Source organism: Telmatherina bonti, assembly GCF_933228915.1.
Source record: "Telmatherina bonti genome assembly, chromosome: 6".
NCBI classification, from domain to species: domain Eukaryota; kingdom Metazoa; phylum Chordata; class Actinopteri; order Atheriniformes; family Telmatherinidae; genus Telmatherina; species Telmatherina bonti.
In genome coordinates, this window is record NC_136624.1 from 21,616,842 (window position 1) to 21,632,884 (window position 16,043).

Below are 16,043 nucleotides of genomic sequence, written 5' to 3' on the forward strand. Positions count from 1 at the left end.
TAAAACTGGGAGCAAAATAATGACTCATTACTTCTAGCCGCACACAGCAGATCTTACTTGGTAGGTGGTCTCTGGGAGGGGTGGTGGGGGTAAACATCAGGAGAAAAGTTGGTCGTGTACCTTTTTTAGACTATGACTGTTTCACCGTGTGTTTCTCTCCTGCCTTTTTTTCTTATAACTATGCAACAAATTTAACACTTGTTCGCAGTGAATGATAGATAGTTTTTGTTGTTTTTTTTCTTTCAAGGTAACTCACCGCTGATCTTCTCATGCTGCTCCACGACTGAGACACTGGACGGCTGGTTTTGGTTTCAACGTACTCTGAGCCCAGAGATGATGGGGGCACGTACTGCCTCGCTCTGGACTGAACTGCCATTTGATAAGCCACTTCAAATGCTTGTCCCAGTGTTAGGATGATCTCGTAGGTCTGTGTCTGCGTTTGTTACAAAAAAACATTTTCATATTCATATCAATGGACACGGACTGTAAAGCAAGATGGAGTAAGTATCTCTGAAGTAAACCCAAGAACTCAGTGGCATTTCTTTTCTTTCACAGTCGATTTTTACTGATTAAGACATGCTTTTACAAACATGACTAAATACGTAGCTCGGCCTACTAATGTTGAAAACAGCATGCAGCATTTTTCTATAACTCCTGAATCTGGAAACAACCATTCGAACAACCATTTCAGGCCACACAGATATCATGCTGCATATTTAGCATAATTGCTCTGTATAATCGTCCACTAGTTCTTATTTGAATGTGTCTTTTCAGAGAAAAGCAAACGCTGTGCTCAGAACAAATAAGCAAAGCTACAAATTGCTTCATTTTAACACCTTTAAGCAATACAGTTAACACTCGTCAGCCTTAATATGCTCTTATTACCCTCCCTAACTAAAACATGTTGATAAAAACACAAGATGTCATAATCATAATTAAAGTGCTCAAAGTTTATCACATATTTTGAACTATAGATTCCCCTATTACTTTACTAGGGTTAATAATCATGTAAAATGGCCACACTCGATAGTTGGCTTTTAAGATAATGTCACCACTTTTACTGGCCAGCGGTAAAGATATCACTTCAGGGCCACACAATGCTGTTTATGGTTATAAATTCAAGTCAACACACAACACATAGTGCAAAGCAAGTCTTTGCAGTTTTTCTAGGTTACAGAATGAACCTGAAGCTGTGCTCTCAGTACATGTTCCCTAATCCATTTGACACCGAATGGTAAAGAGCTCTCACATGGGGGTTGCTCCATCAGAGTTCTATAGCAAAATGTTATCTTATAATAAGGCCTTATAATAACCAATAAGTCATACAGGTCATTTTAGACAGGAATCCTTTTAAAACAAGTTTTTGCTATTAAGTTGGCTCCAAAAATAAAAAAAAATATTCTTGACCTTTCTACACAAAATCTTTGTATGAAGAAAGCAATGACACAGTGTCTAATTTGAAGGTATTTGATGAGCCAATCAGGAAAAGAATGCCAACAGGATGACTGCATGCAGGTTTAACCGCGGGGGACCTGACATCCCACTAGAAACAATATTTTACAGTTCACTTTCTGATGACTTCACAAACAGTTGAAGAATCTTTTTTTTTTTTTTATCACTTTTTAAAGAATTGAATTACTCACCACTTCCACGGTGCTAAAGACATGACAGAAGTGGTGGCCACTCTTCAGATCCTTGGTGATGTATGCAAACGTGCAGAGGTCATCTGGATCTTGGGCGGCACATGAAATGTTTCTGATCTCATGCTCTGCTACTATAGTCTAACGGCACAGGAGACAAGCAGGAAATCAACAACAAATGGACGGTGGAAAAGTCAACTGCAGACATATCAATGCGCACAGATACACCCTCACACAAACAGGCTCCTACAGTACCTTTGTGGCTGCATCGATGAACTTGACCCCTCTATAGGTAATGGAAAGTATGACAACTGGACCCTTTTTGGAATCCTTTGATTTCTTTAAAAACATCAGATCACATAAAAAAAAAACACAATTATTTACGGATCATCAGCTTTACAATGGAAAAGACAATCAGAGCTTATATGTACCTATTTTCTATCATTATGGTTGTTTATTTGAAGGGATTTATTGACTATTATATCGTCATTTAAAAACCATTTGTTCTTTCACACTATAAACAATCATTACAGAAAGAGGAATATATAAGGTTTTTTGACAAGTACTTACTCTAATCTTAGCACAGGCATCTTGTGTGGACTCGATCCCTCTTAGATCCCTGATTATCATTGATCCGAGGTACTAGGAGAGATAATCAAAACACCATTCAAAATGCAATCTTATCACTGATAACAACACTGGAAGTCAGATTTAGAGTACAAAATTAAAGAAAAAAAAATTTCAATAACAGCAAAAAAAGATTACAGTATTGCTGTAAGTATATTTATTTTGTTTATTTCTGCCTCTGAGCTGAAGATGATCAAGGTGACTTACTGTTGCCTCGTACCCGCAGGAGTCCAGGATGAGCTTCTCGGGCTGGTGATGCCAGGCGGATACTGTGGCGTACGTGGCGGAGTGGCTCGGTGGCCGGAGGTTTAAACGAGACTCTTTCTGTCGTTCACTGTGTCTGTCCTGCAGAAATGCAAAATAACAGTTTTGTGAATGTATCAAAAAGGAGAGCTTCAACTAACTTTTGTGACATTAAACGGATTACGTTCTTTCTGGGAAGAGGTCTGTCACTTCTTTGTGTTGTAGCACTTTTTCACACTTCAACATCTCATCTTATACCTTTGAGGAGAAGTGACAAGACTCTGTATTTTGTCTTCAAATTCAGACATAAAAGTATAAGCAGGCTTGTAGTTTATTTCACTCCAGATACTAATTTGTGTATCTTGTATGAGCCAGAGAGGCAAAAGAGTTCAAACTCTTGTATATTAGTGTGAAACCGGCTGAAGTGTGTTTTGTCAGCACTTTAGGGAAAGTTGTTTTTGATATGCTAGCAGGCTTATAAATATTTATGCATGTTGGGCCTTTAGGTCAGTGTAAGATGTGCTCAGCTCTTTCATATATCACTTGTCAGAGTAAAATTTATTTATGGTAATAATAGACTGAAGTTTTGGGGAAAAGTAGTGATTTACAAAGTCACAATCTCTGAGCAGAGCGACTTCTTCCTCATACATGGATGCTCCTCTTCAGCTACAGTGAATCAGAAAACAGGGACACCAATGTAATGGCTTGTATCATGTTTTTACCTTCCTTATTTGCTAAGAATTTGATCTCAGAGTTATTCTTAGTTACATTTCTCACATAAACACCCAAGAAATTGAAGGAGGCTGAACTGACTTCATGACAATCAATAAAGATACAAATACTTTGGGGCACGGCAACCATTCAGTACTGACACACACACACACACACACACACACACAAGTGAACGATTCTAGGCAAGAACTAGTCATAAATAAACTGGTCAATTGTGTTTTTGTTGTGTAATCTTGAAGAATTTCAGCAAAAGCTTTGCAAACCTTTGGAATATTTTAGAGCTTGGAATCGCAACTCGCTTCTTCTGTTCATTTGGGAATATTTTTCATGTTTTCATATTATGAACCCAAATCAACCAGCTGCAAGGGGTGATTGGCTGTGCTTAGCCAGCAGCACCTGAGCATCTTAAATATATGAGACTGACAGTTTTTAAACCTACAAGCTGGAGGTGAGATTCTGAATATTACTTATCCACACATCGTCAAGCAGAAACGTCACAGAAAATCTGGACAAAAAGATCAGAAAAACCTTTCATTTAAACCAAAGCACCAACTCCTCTACCTGATTAATCACAGCACTCGATAATTCTTAAAAAAAAATTAAATCAAAATCTACATTTCAGCCACTCTTGGGGAAGATGTAGATGTATTTCAGTGCACATTAATTACACCAGTAGCTGAAACTCTGTATCAGCAGCACAACAGCTCTGTTTCCGTAACATAACAAAGGTTCAGCATTTTTTTAATAAAGTTTTTGCCATGACTTCAATTAAATATGGTACGTGGTTTCCCAAACAATGATTTAAGTAAAAGAAGGAACCACTCACTACAGAGCGCGGCCTCTCATTATAAGACCGCAGTGATATGCTGCAGTCTTGGTCAATTCCTCTTCGCCTTCGGTCTGAGTCAGGCAGGGGGAGGAGTGTGTCCATGGAGCGGCTGGTGTACGGGTCCATCTGACTGAGGGGCGATGTGGTCTGGGACAGGAGGTCATGAAACTGCCAAACACACACACACACACAAAAGAAAAAAGAAAAGCAAACAGAGCAGATTAATAGCTTGACTGCTTGACTACATGAGCCGGTTTCCCCTGATCTACATCCAAGCTTAATCCTTGAAAAAAAAGAGCTTCTTCCACAGAGAATCTCAATTCTTTTTAGCCCCGTTTAATCTGCCTGGGAAATCGGCCCCCAGTATTCAGCTGCTGTAAACATAATGATATTGAAGAATCTCAGTCCAAATTTAGACATCAGCTTCAGAAAGAGAAGGATCCATTTTCTCACAATACAGTGTTGGCATAGAAACACAACTGGCCGTGCCGCTTGTTTTAACTCCCCTCTCGGCTTAAATCTCTACTCAAATACATTAATGCATATACACCAATGTGAAACTATTTTACATAAAAAAGACATTAATATCAGTGACAGTAAATCTAGGTTATGTTGAGGGTACCATTAGAGCTACCCTTCTAATTGTGAACATTAATCATATCTAAGGTACCAACCAAATTGGTGTTGACAGCCTGTTTCTGCACATCATTGATCAAAAGTAACACCTAACACTGCCGTGGTTTTAGTCGTGTGTTGTACTGAAGATGAAACATTGTCCCAGAGGTTCCCTGTTTTTCGTGAATTTATAATAGCACTAAATACATTGTATGAATGTCAAGGTTATCATTTCTAACCATCCTCAGTCTCACCATAATTGGAGAAAGGCGACGGGACTTAGAAGGAGCCTCTTCATAGGGTCTCTCTGCTAGAGATGCAATGATCCTCTTTCTGTGGCCCAGAGGGCCAATCTTGATAACCTAGGAAAGAAAACAGCAGGTTACAGGATGAAAACTTCCACTGAACCCTCACATCAAGATGTCACACATGAGAATTTATCCAGACAAAGCTAATAGTGATACATCCACCATACAGTGACAGCGCTGATGGCATGTACCCTTTACTGGCAGGCATCCATGGGCAAACAGAAATGACTCTCGTCAATAATTCAACCTCAATCTGTTTTGCCGTAAGCATAAAGTACAACACAGTGTCCTTCTCAGGACGCTCTATAATTCATGAGACATTTTTGGACATAGTGCTTCAATAACAGTGAGAATCATACCAATTTATAGAGCAATGTTATATAAAATACATAGAACAATTCCACTTTTTATCATTTAAACATTTTTTGTTTTATTTTACAGTATTACAACCCTACAACATGTCGACCTGTAGTATCTTTGTCCTGTTAAAACTATTTAAAGAGGCCATATCTGCTCGTGTGCATTAAACCCTCACAGGAGGAGACATAGGTTAATTCTATGTAGTCAAAATGCATTATCTAAATACTGGAAATTTGCATAATTAGTTATTAACATTCATACTCATCCAGAAAGGCTGGACGTCGTCTGATTAATGTTACATTTGCAATTACCGCCCTGGTACAAAATTTTCCACATCAGGTTTGTAATTCTTTGATTTCTATTCTGTGAAAGTCAGAAGCAGACGAGGCGACAAATATGTAAGCTGTTTTTTTTTTGTATTCATTTTCATTGTTTACAAAATCCCAGTGTGACCAGTATGTATGAGGCTTGTGCAAAAAGCTATGGGAATTAGTGAGAACATAACTCATTGAGAACTCCTAGATCATCCTGAAGCCTGATGCCATTTGCTGTAATATGCTGAAGAGGATGTAGGGAATGTAATGGGCAAAGTGAGTTCTGCCAAGATGCTCAGAGGCAGTTCTGCTACTCTGCACACTGAGAGTAATGTGCCCTGCACTCACACCCCCATCTTTCTGCATCGCAGTGTGCTGGACACCATCCCTCACACGCTGCAATGGCAGCGTGCTTGGCTGCCGCGGTCCTGTTGCTGCTGCTTCTGCTTCTGCAGCTGTTTCTGCTATTTTATCGCCACTGTCTCAGCAGCACAGAACAAGCAGACTACAAAACAAATGCGACCCTTGTGAAATCTACAAACACACTAGTCTCTGAATGCATATCAAACACTGTGCATCCACCAATTACATATAGTGACAAAATGTTAAATAAATGTGCATATTGGGGGGGGGGGGGGGGGGGGGGGGGGGGTAGTTAAAGTTTTATCTGTAAGGTCACAGTAGCTGAGTACTTCTTAGAATCATATGAAACTCATACACACAAAAAATAAATAATATAGAACAGCTATCAGACAATCTGGTTGATCATCCCCAAGAGGTTTATATATGTATGTATATATATATATATATATATATATATATATATATATATATATATATAAAACCTCTTGGGGATGATCAACCAGATTGTCTGACATCTGATTGTTCCCCGTGAAAAATTTTGACCAAAAAAAAAAAAATTCACGATTTATCACAGGAGCCCATCAAGAAAACACAGCAGTATTATAAATACACACACAAACACACTTATGTTTGTCTACTTATGCATGTGGTATTAACCCCTATATATCAATAACTATTACAAATAAATCCCGAACCCTAACTGTTAATGCAACCAAAACCTAATAATAAACCTATAACTAAGTTTACACCCTAAAAAAATAACTGGATTCATGGGAACTATAACTCGTACTCATGTTACAAGATGTCCCCATAAATTCATGGTCTCTCAGGGTCTGGTTCCAATAATGAAGTAAAAACAAGAGAAAATAAAAGACAAGAGCCTGTGGATATATATAATTTGGACATAAGACAAACTTCAATTTATTGTGGATAGCTTAATCCAAACAAACCATGAACCATTAACATTTTACATCCACCCCCAACTCTAAACTAAACTCACTTCAGTTTAGTTCAAACCACAATCCACAATGTGACATTTGGCTTCATTAGGACTGGGGGTTTGCTACCCACTGCTAGTCCTGCAAAAGTCAGCAATTACTAGAAATGGTCTTAATGAGCTCTAAAAACTGGAAGACACGCGTCAACAGTTGCACACATGCTGAAACAGGGCATGCTGCACTGCATCAGCCCAAAATAAATTTGTCCTTGTCTATAATTACTGATTATCATGAAATGTTTTACTGTTTCCATGAAGATAAAACCAAATGAGACTTTTCTTGTCATCAGTGACTTTCCTTCTAAAGTTATTTTATCTGTTGGTCGTCTATTAATTAGTCAGTCATTTTCAAAATGTTTCTGCTCAAGTTTTATGCAAATTTCTTCCTCGCAGAGCATTTCTCTGACATTGCCACAACGCTGTTTTTAGGACTTCTTAACCAGGTGTCCTGTCATTAAAACAACCAGTGAGCATAGTCCACAATGTCACTGATCTGATAGCTGGTGATTATGTAACAAGTCCATCAACACTGTAAAAGATCTGTGGTTTCTCACATTGACAATCTCCAGCTCCCACAGGTTCTTAACACACTCCAGTGTGCGATAGCCATTGGAAAGAAAATTGGGGAGATATTCATGAAGGCCAAGGCCGTCCAACCAGGAGGCGAGAGATGTGCTGCCATCACAGCCCAGTGCTTTTACCTTTGGAGAGAGAGACATATGCATGTAAGTAATATCTTAAACTTAATAAAGGAGTGTACATTATGTTATTTTACATATTTCAGTTTCAATTTTACACAATTAAAGTTGGATCTATCCATGGATGTTCATTCATGGTGCTTCAAGGCAAAATCCTTTAGTGGATGATATACCAATTGTTGAGATTTTCATCTCTTTTTCCCCCTCTTCTTCTGAATTAAACAATAATACCTCCAAAAGTTAAATTACTGTGCAACATCCTCTCAGAGATGTACGTACAAATAAGGAGCAAAAAGAAGTGTGTATTTCTACTTCAGTCACAAAAGTTGAGAAGCAAATATGATGAGATGAACCTATAACCAAAAAGAAAGATGGATGGATAGAAATTGTTCAGTATTCCTCAGAGATCAGATCCCTTTGCCAAGAACAGAAGATGACTGTGGATCCAAGCCAGTAAAAGGGCAGACTGGGACTCTGCAAGGCAGCAGTGTCTCTGTAGCACCCATTTGGCGTTTCAAAATGCAAGGCTTTAATTGTGTATCGTAAAATTTTATCTCTTATAACAACACAGAAGACATACTATTTTATTTATTTATATAGCCCAGTGAAGATAATATTACTTTAGTGCAGCAGAAACACACAACCACTGGCTAAAACCAGGTAAGATCATTGAGGAGCTTTGTCAGCTTTATACTTTGTCTATTTTAAAATTATGAATCATGAAACAGTCCTTCATGGTTCAATTATTTCATTTCTGAGTGAACAAACTATGAAAATGAAATTTATTGTAATCTCGTGATTGATAAACTGCAACAGTTTTGTGAAACCCTATATGTGCCTATGGATATGTATGGCGAAAAGCTGCTTGATAAGCTTCATTTTCAGTGTTAGCATTTAGCTCATGTTGCTTGAGATCCACTATCCTTTAACTTCAAGGTGCATTGCTCTCCAACACACCTAAATAAAACAACTGAACTCCCACCTTTACTTGTCATCCAGCTCATCGTTGGCCTGGTAACCAGCCATTTATTTGGTCTGGGTGTGTTGGAGAAGGATTGCATCTACAAGTTGTGGGATAGCAGATCTTGAGGACCAGACTTGGGCTCCTCTCCTTCAGGTAAAAGCACCACTGTACCTCAGGCTAGCCATACAGAAACATTAGCATGGCCCCATAGAAATATCAACATAATTTTAATAAAAATATTGAATAAACATGTTTGAGTCCCTTACAACACTTTGCTCAGAAACAACAAATTTTCAGATTTTACAATGATGGTGTTCAATAAACCAATATTTAGAATCACAAAATTCTGAAAATATTAATCTTCTCTTAAAGTCAATGCGTTTTGAGCATTAAATAATAAATGTTGCATGTTTCAGGTCCATTTTAATAAATTAATATGCATATTCATGCATTTTAATTTGTTCGGACCACTGCAGAGGGTTATGGTATCTGTCTCATGTTCTAACCCTTCATTTTTATCTTATCAGCTGTTGTTTAAAAGTTCTAGTAAATTGTTTTTCTTGAACAAAGTCATTTTTTGTCCTCTTTGGAAGGGATATGTTATGAAGGGAAGTACCTTGGGCAAGCTGCGTGCTGCATGGAGGATTTTCTTTCTGTGTCCCGGGTCAGTAATCCCCATGTCTCTGAGATCTTGGTCCTCCATCACGTTACTTCCCTGCAGATGCAGAAATGTAAGAAAAACACGCAAATAAACACATTCACACACAGGCATGCAGACACAGATAAAATAGTTAGGTCCATTTAAAGAAACTGCACACATGTGCATATACAAATAGCGCAAAGCCACAAAGTACAATAAAACACATACCACGTCTAAATTCATTCGCATTTGCTTACGATATTTATAAAGAAAATTTCAGATTAGATTAAGAAACCTTGTTTTACACTAAGTGAGACAGTAAAATTGTAACTGCTCTTAAACATCCACACATGCAGAATATGCACATCTAAGACACAAGCACTAACAACAGAGTAGGAGGACAATGAAGTCAAATAAATTGTGCATGCCAAGAGTAATCAATCTAATCTGGTACGGCTCAGAGGAAACAAAGCCTACACAGCAGCAGCGGCATTTACAGGATCCCCTTTTGCAGAGTGTTTTGTAGAGAACTCACAACTACAACTATATTTCACTTTCTTTTTATTTTACAAAAGCTTGATTCAGAGCATGGAAACAATGAATGATATCTGGCTTCCATATCCTGAAAAAAATAGCTGACAGGCAGATTCTTGTCGCCTCATTTTCATGTTCATTAACAAATCCAGCTGCTTTGCCGTCTTTTGCTAATTTTTTAGGCAGAAAACCATTAAGGTTCATGTTTTTTTCAGGTGGACTGCCTCAGATTGACTCTTACCAACCTAAACATTTAATATGCTCTGTAGGTTTTACTCAGTCACCATCACTGGATTGGTTTCAGATCACAATGCAGCAGTATCCACAAGCCTGCATCACGATGCAGTTGGGAGATTACTCACTGATTGCAAGAATAAAGGTCAAAATGGAGTGGGGTTGGATGTAAGGGAGGCCCAAAATAGATTCTCCACTTTTATTAACACAGTTTGAAGTTTGATGATGCCTTGGGAGACTACAAACTTATTATTTCATGCTGCATTTGAAAACATTTGACAGGAATGTATGCTTCAGTTCTTACATAGCTTATGAGCTATGGTAGTTTGATTTAATCAGATATGACTTGCAGATGTAGCCATGGTAGAAGTCCTTCATCTGACTAAATGCACTTAGTTAATGCAGCAGTGAATTAGAATTACTCCATCAGTCTGCTCCACAGAGGAATTGCTTAGAAAATCAAATTTTGTTACTATTTTTTCAAGAGTCAATGAACTGGCGTGGCAAAAAAATAAAAAAAAAATAAAAAAGCTTGTGTTACAAAATATATGTTTAGTTTCACATGACACTATCTGAAAAATGGTGCTTCAAAGGCTGATGCAATATTAATGCAGGGCAGATGCAACGTAAATGCATGATGTGGAAGTTCTAAGATGCTCTTCACGAGGCAGTTTGCCTCTCTGCCACATGCGTTTGGACATAACAGCAACTAAGCACATCGCTGTAAGGAAAAGAAGAAATAATGTGAAGTTTTTAACTGAGTCAAAATGTGTGGAAATGAAACCAAGAGAATATAAGCCACGAGCGCCCCACTTCTGCTAGCATGAAAGGAGCACAAAATGATCATCGTCGTGTAAAAATGATGAGAATGGGCACATAGCTGTTCATAATTTATGATCCCTCAAAAGCCGCAATCATCACATGCAGAGAGCCGAGCCGACTCATGTGAATGCCTGTTCTCTTGCTCTTGTAGCGCAAGGACAGTTTGCAAGCAGCACAGTATAGTTTATCTTTAGCAAAGGCAGCATCATTGTGTCCGTACAATAAGACTTACAAGCGGAGTCTCGTGTCCCCGCAGAATTTCACTGAGAAAGGTTTTCATTTCAGTGGGTTTACAAACAATACAGTGTAAAGAACCTACATTAGATCCCAGACATGACCATTGTGAGTTTAAGTTTTCTTCATTGTGATTTTCAGTGTTATGCTCCTCACAGTTAAGAGCTCAGGATGTGGTATGTGACCTTTATTGATTATCTGTGTGAAAAAAATTGAAATACTTGAAATTGTGAGGACAAGTGGAGCAAAGCCAAAGGCAAAACACATTTATTTCTGATGAGTTAACACTAGAACCACCAAGAGGGTCATTTTTACCACTTTGCATTTTTAACGTCACACAGCCTAACTCGTAAAGTTAACCTTATCTATCTTAAACTTTGTGACTTTTCCTAGAATGAACATTTTTGTTATCTTGTGGATCTGTAATACAAAATAAAAAAGTAATGATCATTTCTACCTAAAACTGTCGAGGCAGTAATTTTTACACTCAGGCACCAAAAAATGTCCTCAAGAAGATAATTTATCAGATTCTGTCTTTAGGTATGACTTGCAAATCCAGACAGATAAAATGATGAATGTCAGTAAATCAAAATGAACTTTTAACAACTTTTTGTTAAAACTACACGGACATATTATATAGTTTAGGCACTAATAGATCATGTTTTTTAATAGTGTTACAGGCCATCCGATACTAATGAAAAATGAACAGACAGAAGAAAAATGCAGAAGAAACTTTGCTACGCTCCAACAAATGAACATGAAGACTAGGATGGAGGAGAAATGATCTGCTCCACTTGCTAACAGGACCAAGTGGAGAAATCTTTGACAAAAATCCGAGACGGTTTTAATCTCGAGCAAGAAGAGGGTCTGTTGCGGTTTTGTAACATTTTGGACTTTGCAGCACTAAATGCACGGGCCATCTACCGGAGCTGCATCAATCACATGACTCAATGTGCGTTCATGATTCAGCTCTGCAAGGGAGAGGGTCTTGGCTGCAGACCGGAGAATGAGGCAGGGCCTGTATGTCCAACCCTCAACATTTTGATTGGATTAACCTTAACCCTGACACTAACCCTGCCCATTTGATATCCAACCACGCCCACTTTACATAAAACTCCACACCATTCTCCATGCTGGAGCCAGGGGTTATTGCTGCAAGGAGCTGCACAGCCTGCACATCCCAAAGCCATCACTGCCACCAAGCCAACCATGCTAAACCAGGTAAAGAGAACAAACTGGCCACATATGGAAGCGTGCAAAAAGCAGAAATAAAAGAATATTCATGAATTGAAGGCGCGCAGTCTGCGGGCAATGTGTGTGTACGGCCTGAATGAGAGGACTAAGTAGTAAGTAACTACTCCTGTTTCCTTATTCGTTTGAATAAACTTGTTATAATCCCCTGCCAGTTAGAGTTATTTTAAGTATTATTTAATTTATTAGTCATTCATAATTTATTCAGTTTTGTTTCCCATCGCATTTGCTGTTGACTTATGTTTTTCCAATGTACAATAGGTCTACTATAAATCAATAGTTAAATCAATCATTTTTTCCAATGTAGACTTTGTTTTTTTCTCTATAATTATGTATGTACATATATATATATATATATATATATATATATATATATATATATATATATATATATATATATATATATATATATAGTTCAATCTTATTTCCATAATTTTAACTTTTAAAATAACAGAAAACAAAAAATGGCCTCTGCAAAGGTTTAGTTATTTAGTACCTTCTATTCCCCCGTTTGGCAAGTATGACAGCTTGTAAACACTTTTTATAGCCAGCCAATAGTCTTTCGAATCTTGTTTGCGGTATCTTCACCCATTCTTCCTTGCAAAAGTCTTCCAGATCTTTCAGAATCTGGGCCATCTGTGACGCACTGCCCTTTTAAGGTCTATCCATAGACTTTCAATTATGTTGAGGTCAGGAGATTGTGAAGGCCATGGCAAAACCTTCAGTTTATGCCTCTTGATGTAATCCACCCTGGATTTTGAGGTGTTTTTAGGATCATTATCTATTTGTAAACGCCATCCTCTCTTTAACTGCAGCTTTTTCACAGATGGCATTAGGTCAGCATCCAAAATTTGCTCAAATCCCATTGAATCCATTTTTCCTTCTACTCGTGATGTTCCCTGTGCCACTGGCTGCAATACAACCCCAAAGCATGATTGATCCACCTCCATGCTCAACAGTAGGATAGAGGTTCTTTTCATTAAATTCTGTGCCCTGTCTTCTCCAAACGTACCTGTGCTCATTCCGGCCAAAAAGTTCAATTTTAACCTCATCAATCCACAGAACTTGTTTCCAAAATGCATCAGGCTTGTCTGGATGTTCCTTTGCAAACTTCAAATGCTGATTTTTGTGGTAAGGACGTAAAAGAAGTTTCCTTCTGATGACTCTTCCATGAAGGCCATATTTGTACATGTACCTCTTTATAGTGGAAAAGTGCACCACGATTCCAGTATCAGCCAGATCTTCCTGGAGGGAACTTGGACTTTGACTTGCTTTTCTTACAATCTTGTGAGCTGTTCTGTCTGATATTTTTCTTAGTCTTCCAGATTTTGCTTTAACTTCCTCTGTTCCCAATGACCGCCATTTCTTGATCACATTGCGAACAGAGGACATTAGCATCTGAAAACACTTTGCTATTTTCTTACACCCTTCTCCTGCTTTGTGAGCATCAACTGTTTTCAGTTTCAGTGTTCTTGACAGCTGCTTAGAGGAACCCATGGTGCCGATTGTTGAAGCAAGGTAAGATGAGTGTGAGCATTTAAAACCTTTGAGATTGACATCACCTGGTTTTTCCAGACACTAACTGTAAACAATCCAGGACACTGTCAGGTCTCTGTTGTCAAATTGGGGGCGTACAAGGTACTAACTCTGCAGGGTACCCAAACTTTTACAGACGCCATATTTTGTTTTCTGTTATTTTGAAGGTTAAAATGATGGAAATAGGATGTAACTTTTTTTGACATGTTATAAGAATGTCTAAACTGTACTTTGATGCCTTTTCGAGATTTTCCATCTTTTTAAAGCTCCTTATTTGCACATTAAAATAAATTTTTACCAGGGGTGCCCAAACTTTGGAGCCCCACTGTGTGTATATATATATGTAAATATATATATATATATATATATATATATATATATATATATATATATATATATATATATATATATATATATATATACATATATATATGTGTGTGTGTGTGTGTAAAGAGAACCAGTTTTCTCTGAGCATAATGGTTACTGTTAACTGGATTCAGCTGTGAAAAACATATGTAACATAGCCTCTAGTGCTAATCCGGCTCTGTGGGCTCAGAAACATTTACATTTACCCTTTGGGCCTACTTATTGGGATTGTTCCGCCATGTTTTTAGTAAAATATAACAGGTGGAGGGAAAACTGCTTCCTATAGTCCCAGAAAATTGCACAAGCTTTTTTGGAGTTTTCATAACAGAAAACATGATAATGCTTTTAGTCAGATTGTGGACATCCTGTGAGCTGCAGCTAAATTAAATTATAAAAATGTAATCTGACATAGTTTTGTGTAAGATATGGAAACCAGTTGAAAAAATGTGTCAGATTTTCTCAAAAACACATTTTTCTCCCATCATGTTTTATTTTTAACCACCATGGTGGAAACCCATTAGTTGGATTTTATCATTCATTTAAAGTCTAAATAATAAATTTAGAACAAAAAAATCAAAGTTTGCATGCAAACATGCATACCTCCTCAATTAAAATAAATATGAGTATACTGTCTATAAATACGGCATTAGAGCAAGCAAGATGATTCTCATTAGCAAAACAAGCTCGGTAAAGAGAATAATGGATGGAGCATTCAGTGAGAGTTTGTCATCAAGTATGCAAAATGCATTATATGTAAATGTATTAATCTATTAGATTGATGATTGTTTGTCTTAAACATCTAGCTATTCACTGGTCAGGTTTAATGCCTGGAAATAAGATAACTTCTCACAGGGTTAAGAGGCAACCGTGGAGTGGTACAGTAAAAGAGACTGCATGATTGGGAATCATGAGGGAAAACAGCTAATGGTTTTTGTTGTCATTTGTCTTCCCACTAGCAGCAGCCCATACTCTTTAAAGGGATTCAGTAAGGAGTCATAAATCTATGCCAGGTCATGCACTGCACAGAGGTGAAGAGAGCTGTAAAAGGGGAGAGGGGAAAGTGCTATGAGGGTAAGGTAAAAGGGTGAGTGAGAAAGAGGAATGAGGAGGGAGGAGCTTTGAAGAGACAAGCAGAGGGTGAGTGAGCAGGGTGGTGACATTAAAAGACAAATGGAGCTGGGCCGACAGAGGAAAAGAAGCGGTGATGTAAAGTGGAACCGACCTCTGAGATGACATGCTGCAGGTGACTCACCATGAATCGTAGGTCGTCAAAGCCATTGAGCAGGAACTTGCTCTCGTACTGCGGCAGCCCCACGTGCTCCAGCCACTCTCCCACCGGCTGGTCCAGGGCTTTACCACAGGCCCCATCTGCCGAGAGAGGGAAGCGCTTCAGCAGGGAGAAGCCGTTCAGCCGGTAGCAGCGGCACTCAGAGGACGACACATGGCATTGCCACATCATCCTTGGCCAGCAGAGGCAGAGCCGAGTGCAGCAGCACCAGGCAGGGTGGGGGGGAGACAGGGTCCAGGCTGGGGATGAAGGGCTCCCACAGTACAAGTGGGGGCCCCGCTAAACTCAAATACAGGAGGAGGATAAGGAGTGCTGCAGGCACCGTTCAGGCCCTGCAGGGGACTGACTACACTAATATTACACCTACTGGTGTTAGTGTGACTGACTGGAGATGTCAGGCGAGGGTGGAGATAGTGCAGGGAAGGAAGCCCATCTGAAGCTTGGTACT

The 16,043-nt window shown here is 38.6% G+C and overlaps 1 protein-coding gene across 1 annotated transcript in view; it reads right to left on the reverse strand.

The window, feature by feature from the left end:
• Positions 1-645: 645 nt before the first annotated feature.
• The window catches only part of anks1ab (ankyrin repeat and sterile alpha motif domain containing 1Ab), a gene marked incomplete at its 3' end in the record, with an annotated part of 34,161 nt that continues 18,763 nt past the window's right edge, over positions 646-16,043 (reverse strand). Inside the window, exons 3-12 of the mRNA XM_079242031.1 lie at positions 15,560-15,675; positions 9,307-9,405; positions 7,583-7,729; positions 4,941-5,048; positions 4,069-4,239; positions 2,475-2,612; positions 2,211-2,282; positions 1,896-1,979; positions 1,644-1,781; positions 646-660 (exon numbers count right to left, since the gene is read on the reverse strand). Coding sequence (XP_079098157.1) covers positions 646-660; positions 1,644-1,781; positions 1,896-1,979; positions 2,211-2,282; positions 2,475-2,612; positions 4,069-4,239; positions 4,941-5,048; positions 7,583-7,729; positions 9,307-9,405; positions 15,560-15,675 — 1,088 coding nt within the window. The remainder of the gene's footprint in view (positions 661-1,643; positions 1,782-1,895; positions 1,980-2,210; positions 2,283-2,474; positions 2,613-4,068; positions 4,240-4,940; positions 5,049-7,582; positions 7,730-9,306; positions 9,406-15,559; positions 15,676-16,043) is intronic.